General features: G+C 40.6%; 1 protein-coding gene across 3 annotated transcripts in view; it reads left to right on the top strand.

The window, feature by feature from the left end:
* The window catches only part of tafa5a (TAFA chemokine like family member 5a), a 76,129-nt gene extending 74,547 nt beyond the window's left edge, over nt 1–1,582 (top strand). For all 3 annotated transcript variants that reach the window (XR_005004634.1, XR_005004635.1, XM_036520285.1), the window contains one exon: nt 999–1,582. Coding sequence is in view for 1 of the 3 variants with exons in the window: in XM_036520285.1 (XP_036376178.1) it covers nt 999–1,007 (9 nt within the window). In the remaining 2 variants the exon portion in view is untranslated. The remainder of the gene's footprint in view (nt 1–998) is intronic.
* Nucleotides 1,583–6,727: the final 5,145 nt, after the last annotated feature.

Below are 6,727 nucleotides of genomic sequence, written 5' to 3'. Positions count from 1 at the left end.
GAGGATCTGGACATCATTATACAATGTACATATGCTTGTCCATATAAGTACAATACATAAGGACAATAAGTAATCAAATCCTTAGAGTGTGGAATATCTGTCTTCTGTTGAGAACTCTATTGAGAGAACTGAAAGAATGATGGACATGCATATTGCTTGCATGTCGAGAGTGACCAATATTGTGGTGCAAGGCGTTTAGTGTTGCTATCGATTATTTGGTTCCCAGCAGCAGGCTGTTCAGTTTTGATTGCACAGTATGTATCATGTCTACAAATTCTATGTCACAGAAAAATATGCTACCATCAAGCATTTGTTGTTTTTTTTATCTAAGTAACTGAGTGAAGCGACACAGTCAAGACTGCTGACACTCTTTGAAGATTCAAATATTCTTGAAAATGTCAATTTTCTCTGTTGGCCTTGACTTCTGGGTAATTTTAATCGACTGCCTTACCCCGTCGGACCCCAGCGCCATGTTGTACACGAATAGCCACAAAATTTGCAGTCACTCCCCTTGGTGAAGCCCCAAGCCCAAATGACATAACATCTAGGTTCTTCTGTCATTCAGTCTGAGGGAGGCCTTTTCACTGTCAAAATGAATGAAATGGCTAAAAAAAGAACTCTTAGCACTTGGTTACCACCAAGTTAAACCAATGAGCAGCTCTGTCTGCATTAGCTACGTGTCAGCCAAAAAGCCAATTCTTTTTTAGCAAGATTTATAATAAACACCACCCCCTTCAGTTATTATTCTGTCTGACTGAAGATCTGACATTCATCAATACAAAGAAAACTTAGTCCAAGCTCTAGAGAACCTACAAGTGTTCTCACATCCAAACTGACTGCCACAATAAACAACGGAAAAAATTAGATCAAGGGACATCTAAATGAAAAAATATATAGATAAACATGAAAAACTTGCACTGAGACCCTAATATTGTGTTTGCTTGACAGTGTTTTAAAAGTCAGACCGCCAGCTGACAGGTGCAACGCTGTTTCCGCAGGTCTCCTGAGGATGGGAGCGACAGAGACTGAGAGTTTACGGGAGCAGCGTGGACTCTGGCACTGAGCTGCCCCCCCCCTACAGCGGGTCTTCACCGCTGAGGATTATCTGCTGCCTGTCATTGGCTCAGCTCATCCATCCATGGACAGCGCCCCCCCTGTGCCCAGGATGACCTCACGGGTCTGCGTGCCCCCACCTCGCCCAGAACGCGGAAACCCGAGATTTAAAAAGGACAACGTCGGCCCTGCTCTGAAAACCACAAAGGAACTGGGTTTTTTACTTTGTCAGAGAGGGAGGAAGCCCTCCGAGAACACTGGGGCACCGGCTCGCCGCAGACTGGACCTACGGTTCCGACCTGACTCCACAATCACCATGAAACTGACCCACGAGGACATCTGTAAAACTTTATATTTGGCACTCTCGCTTAGTTTTTTACCGACCAAAGAAAAACAGCATTTAAGGTGGACTGGACAGACCAGGTTGGAAACGAAAGGGAATCTGGGAATTTTATAAAGTCAGCTCTCACAAGATGACAACATACAGATACATATAGAAACACAAACACAAATACACACACACACGCACACACACACACATACACACACACACACACACACGCACACACGCACGCGCACACACACACACACACACACACACACACACGCACACATACACACACACACACATGCATTTCTGTTGTTTGAAGCAAAATGTGATCGGACTCCTTCACACTGAGACCAGCTGACAGTAAGGACATGCACATTGAAAGGAGTCCCTTTAATTCTCCGCTCATGTTTTTATTCGACTTAACTCACTGCTGTATTTGGAACCTGCCGATTACATATGTATGAAATGTCAAATCAGATTTGCATTTTTTCCGGACGCATTCGGCCAGTCTGCAATAAGCATGGGCGTGTGCGAGTGAAGACGCACATCACTTACCACCAGAGGAGAGGAAAACCGCTGAACAGTCGTCATTTTGGGAGAAAATATCATTTAATGTATTTTGAAAAGGCGAAAGTTCTATATTTACCAGTTTTGTATGTTGTATCTTTGTAGAAAACCTTATTTAACATCAATTATGTGGTCATGATGCCAGACATAAAGAGTGGATAGACGGAAGAACTGTTCTCATCCTAATGGTTCCCCCTGCTCTTTTCTTCATCCACAAGTGGCTGTTCTATTTTTTTATCCATTGAAATATTTTCAATTTCAAAACATGACCAACAACAGCTATCTATTAAAAAAAGAAAGAAAAGAATGATGGTATATCCTTTGGTATCTGTAACCATGGAATCATTTGCTATTGTATTGTACAGTAGTGTAAAATATCTGGCATCTTTACGATTTTTTTTTCCTTGTGAGTGTGTTTGCTGCACACCGCCAGTATCAGAGTAATGCTATCTGAAGCGAGAAATGAAGATGTCTCAGAATTATTTACGGTACTTTTTCTATTTTAAAATATTTTAAGAATGAATTAAATGTGTTAAAGAAATATCGATTGCTAAAGCAGAATGGTGATATCCACACAAGCAAAAACCCAACACAGCCACAGGACTTTGAGTATTTCTTATTTTCATATTCCGTTCACCTATTTATTTATTCATCTTTATTTATTTTTGTCATTTCAATCCAATTAATGAAAAAATGAAATATACGTTAAGAAGAACCAATCTGTGTCATGGCAAAGGAGTACGTCTAATATTGGTGTTTGGGCCAAGATCAGTCATCCGCAATGGCAATGCAAACTGAAACAGACATGCTTATATATACAGCGATATAGCATACACACAACTGCATACATAAAAATACATAAATTTAAATAGAGGGGTATTTAGGGGTTTGTACTCATTGACTTAGCCCAACAAGACTGTTTTCACATACAATGCTAATTAAAGGCCTGAAAACTGAAATCTTATATCCACAGAAACAAAACACGGCATTTGTGGTCTTTTGTGTTGGCATAAAATGGCATAAAACACTGCCAATAAACCATACTAAATGGAGTGAGGAAATTAGGATTATAAATTTGGATTATACATCTGCACACTCTCTCTGATTGGTAACATGTTATTTCGTGTGTGCACTTCTCAGATGTTAAATAAATCTGTGAGTACATGCTTCCTCTGTAGTATTTTGAGCGTAGGCTCTGAAATGTCATGTTAAGTGGCTAAATTATTCTTATTAGTAGTGTTTATTCGGATGGATATCATTTTTGGTGTGCATATGATGATGGACAAAAGTGAATGTGTGTGTGTGTGTGTGTGTGTGTATGTGTGTGTGTGTGTGTGTGTGAAGAAAGGTAAGCACCTCTTATTTGTCAAAAGCTATGCCCTGATGATCTCAAGGACTACAGATCATTACCTGCACAGTAAGTGGTATCACACATCACAGTCCCGGTGTCAAATCCGTAATGTATGTCAAACTCCAATTAGACATATAGGTTAGATGATGTTTGTTAAGCAAATGACATGTTTTGCAGAGGTGACCTTCATCTGGCCAAGGTACTCACCAGAGCAAGGCATGCACTGTGAAGTCAAAGTGAATTTCAGAACACTCCACATAGGGGGGTTGTAATGTTTAATTCCATGTGATTGAACTCCAATAATCTGTGTGTATCGTAGATGTATATGTGTTCAGAATCATGTCTTAACAGATTTAATTGGAGTATAAAAGAAAATATTGCTCTTACAAACAGGTACAAGCAAAGGCAAAAAGTAGTTCAATCTTATGCACAAGAGGGCAGTAAATTTGGCCATATGCCAATAAATGAATATCTGGTTGCCAACATACATGTGCAATTGTGTGCAAGAATCTCTGCTTGCATTACTCATGTAGTGGAACCTCCATCACTGCGCGTAGTCGATTCCTCCTTCATCTCTTTGACAAGTTAAATGTTTGCAGATCTCTTTGATTTATGCAGCCGCCTTTTCCGTGTCCCACTCACACCCCGCTGAGAGTAAAGCTGCAACCAGACCGAGAATATTACCTCACGACAGAAACCGCCGCGATTACAAGCAAGCGCCACATCAAATGACAACGGCAGCCACCCCTGGGATCGTTTTAAGAGCAATTTCGTTACAGTGTTCCAGCGGTAGAACAGATCCAGCCAATCAGTGGAAATATATATATTTTTTTAAATGAAGGTCGTGACATAGAAAGGGAACTTGACGAGTTTGTTAAATGAGCAACTTTCTTTCAGTGACTGCCAGAAAGACGTAGATCCATACTGGTATGGTTAACAGCTACTGCTGTCATTCTCTGTTTGACTGGGCCCTTTTCATTTTCATTTCAAGATGAAGATGAAACCCAATGTCTTCATCACAGCAAAAATGCAGAAATAAAATAAAGAGGTTTGACCCCTTGTGTGCTGAATATTAATAACTGCATATCAGCCTAGTGACGATGCAACATCTCTGCACCCTTGGCAGCCCCCTCTTCTGTCGTTGAAGTAACTATATGTGAAAAATATAAGCTATGCATATGAAAATTCTGACGCAAAGTTACACGTCTTCAGGTAAAACTGTACCTCCTGTGAACCCCACCCTTTCATGGGAACCCCTCCTCCTCTTGAATTCCAGTCATTTATTCTTACTTTGTTTATACCCTATGCTTTTGCTCCTCACTCCATACACAACAGCTCCTTGCCCAGGATGACACCTGACTTATTAGGCACCAGGTTAGTTCTATAAGAAAATGAAACTCTATTGAAAGTGTTTGGTTTAACACAACAAGGACTTTCGTATTTTGTTTTCATTTTCAAATGCTTACTGAAAAACAAAAGTGTACATTTTTCCAGGGCCTGTTGGATACACATGTTAAATGGTAACTGTGGTGTGAACTACTGATCATTTTCTCTGAGAAGCGCAACCCCAGAGTGCCTGTATCTCTGCCCCCTCCCCCACCACCACCATGATATCCTACCACCCCCCTCAGTTCAAACGCCCCCCATCCCTTCCTCGCGTTCCTAACCTATCCCATTCTGGTTCTCGGTCCTGTCCCAGGGCTCGGTTTTGCCCTCCTCTCACCCTGGGTGGGCGTTCTGTTATCTGGGCTGCAAGGTCCACTAAACCTCGCCACCAGCCTGCATACATTACTGCCTCTTATCATGGCAGTGGTGCAGGACAGTACAACCTCTGCCACCTCAGGGACCGGCCAAACAGCCGCAGCTACTCCACGGGTCGGGGGGCCAGCGCTGGTTACTATGACGATCAGACCAAAGACAGAGAGGCGCGCACCCACAGGTCAGGGAGGTGCGGATTAAGGGGTTGTAACTCAGAAAACCAGATCGCAGGAACACTACTGCACCTTCAGGGTTTTGCTCCGCGCAGCGCACAGGGAAACTTTCGTTGAGTAGCATTTAAGAGTGTGCACGCTGTTTAATTTCAAGGTGAGACTTTTTTTTAAATTCCAGTTATAGATCAAGAATTAAGCCTTGACCCCATTTGCATGCCATATATTTCATGCAATAACTACTTTGGCTATGTTTCTGAAATGTCAAAACATATCTTTTTTTAACCATTCAGATCACAGTGGTGGTGCGAAATGATATTGCAATATATGCTGAAATTAAAATCTTTGCCTGCATTTTCATGGGACCAAGCATATTGTAATTACATCATTGTAAACAAGTGTTATGCTACTGTAAACTAATAACAAGGGTATAATTACATAAAGATGCTGGAAGAAGACTTGGTAGAAGGAGTAGAGTGGAATCTGATCTGGATATGACTGGGGGTAAGGCTAAGGTTATTCAGATAAGCTGTATAATTAGCATGTTAAACTGCACTTTAATTTACTGTGTAACCACAGATAAGACATCAGTTACATAAATATTAGTTCATGTATTTGATGTGTTATCGAATCTCAATCTATGTGTTAGTTCGAATCTAAGATCTGAGAGTATTTATGATCAATGAAACAAAAAAGCACTGAATTATGAATTTATTGTAACGTGCCATAGTAATCTGATTTTCTGAATTTAAATACATGAAAAATATCGTAAAGGAAAGGGATAATGAAGCTTTATTCAATTACATTTGGTCCATATTTACAATTAACTCATGATGTGTTGCTAATACGCATTTATACAATGGTAAATAGAGAATAACCATCTTCCATGATATTGACACAAATATTGCATACTTCTTTATATAAGAAGAGAGTAGGGATAAGAGCACAAACTGCCATCAGATCAGAGCAAGATACAATCTGTGGTGTATAGTGTAGTGTATAGTATAGTGTTTACTCATATCAAGATACTGTACTGAAATAAGGGCTGGTCTGTGAATTCAAATGTCAAAACAGGATGACACTAAATAAAAAATGAAACCGCAAAGACAGACTTTAATACAACATTTTCTTAGCATTTTCTGGTCACCAAAACTCAGCTGAATTATTTAACCATTTGAGATGTCTTGTCAAAATGGCAGCCAGAATGTATCTGAACTCGTTCACAACTCTGGGGCCATTCAAGGAAAGTCTCCAACAAGAGCCCCAAGAGAGATAAAGGGGGATGGGAGGTCATATTCTGATTTTTGAAAAAGAGTTTCTATTCCTCCATCTACTGTGTGGACAAAACTTTTCTGACAGCAGTTTGTCAGTGTGTTGTGGGTGGGATCCAAACCGTCTGCCATGATGGGGGCTGGGGGCACTCCAAAGCAAACACTGCCACTTCACCACCGTGACTGGAACAAAACTAACATTGGGAAAATTCTGCACACTTTATAA

Source organism: Megalops cyprinoides, chromosome 25, assembly GCF_013368585.1.
Source record: "Megalops cyprinoides isolate fMegCyp1 chromosome 25, fMegCyp1.pri, whole genome shotgun sequence".
Classification (NCBI taxonomy): Eukaryota; Metazoa; Chordata; class Actinopteri; order Elopiformes; family Megalopidae; genus Megalops; species Megalops cyprinoides.
This window is presented reverse-complemented; position numbering and strand designations above follow the sequence as displayed.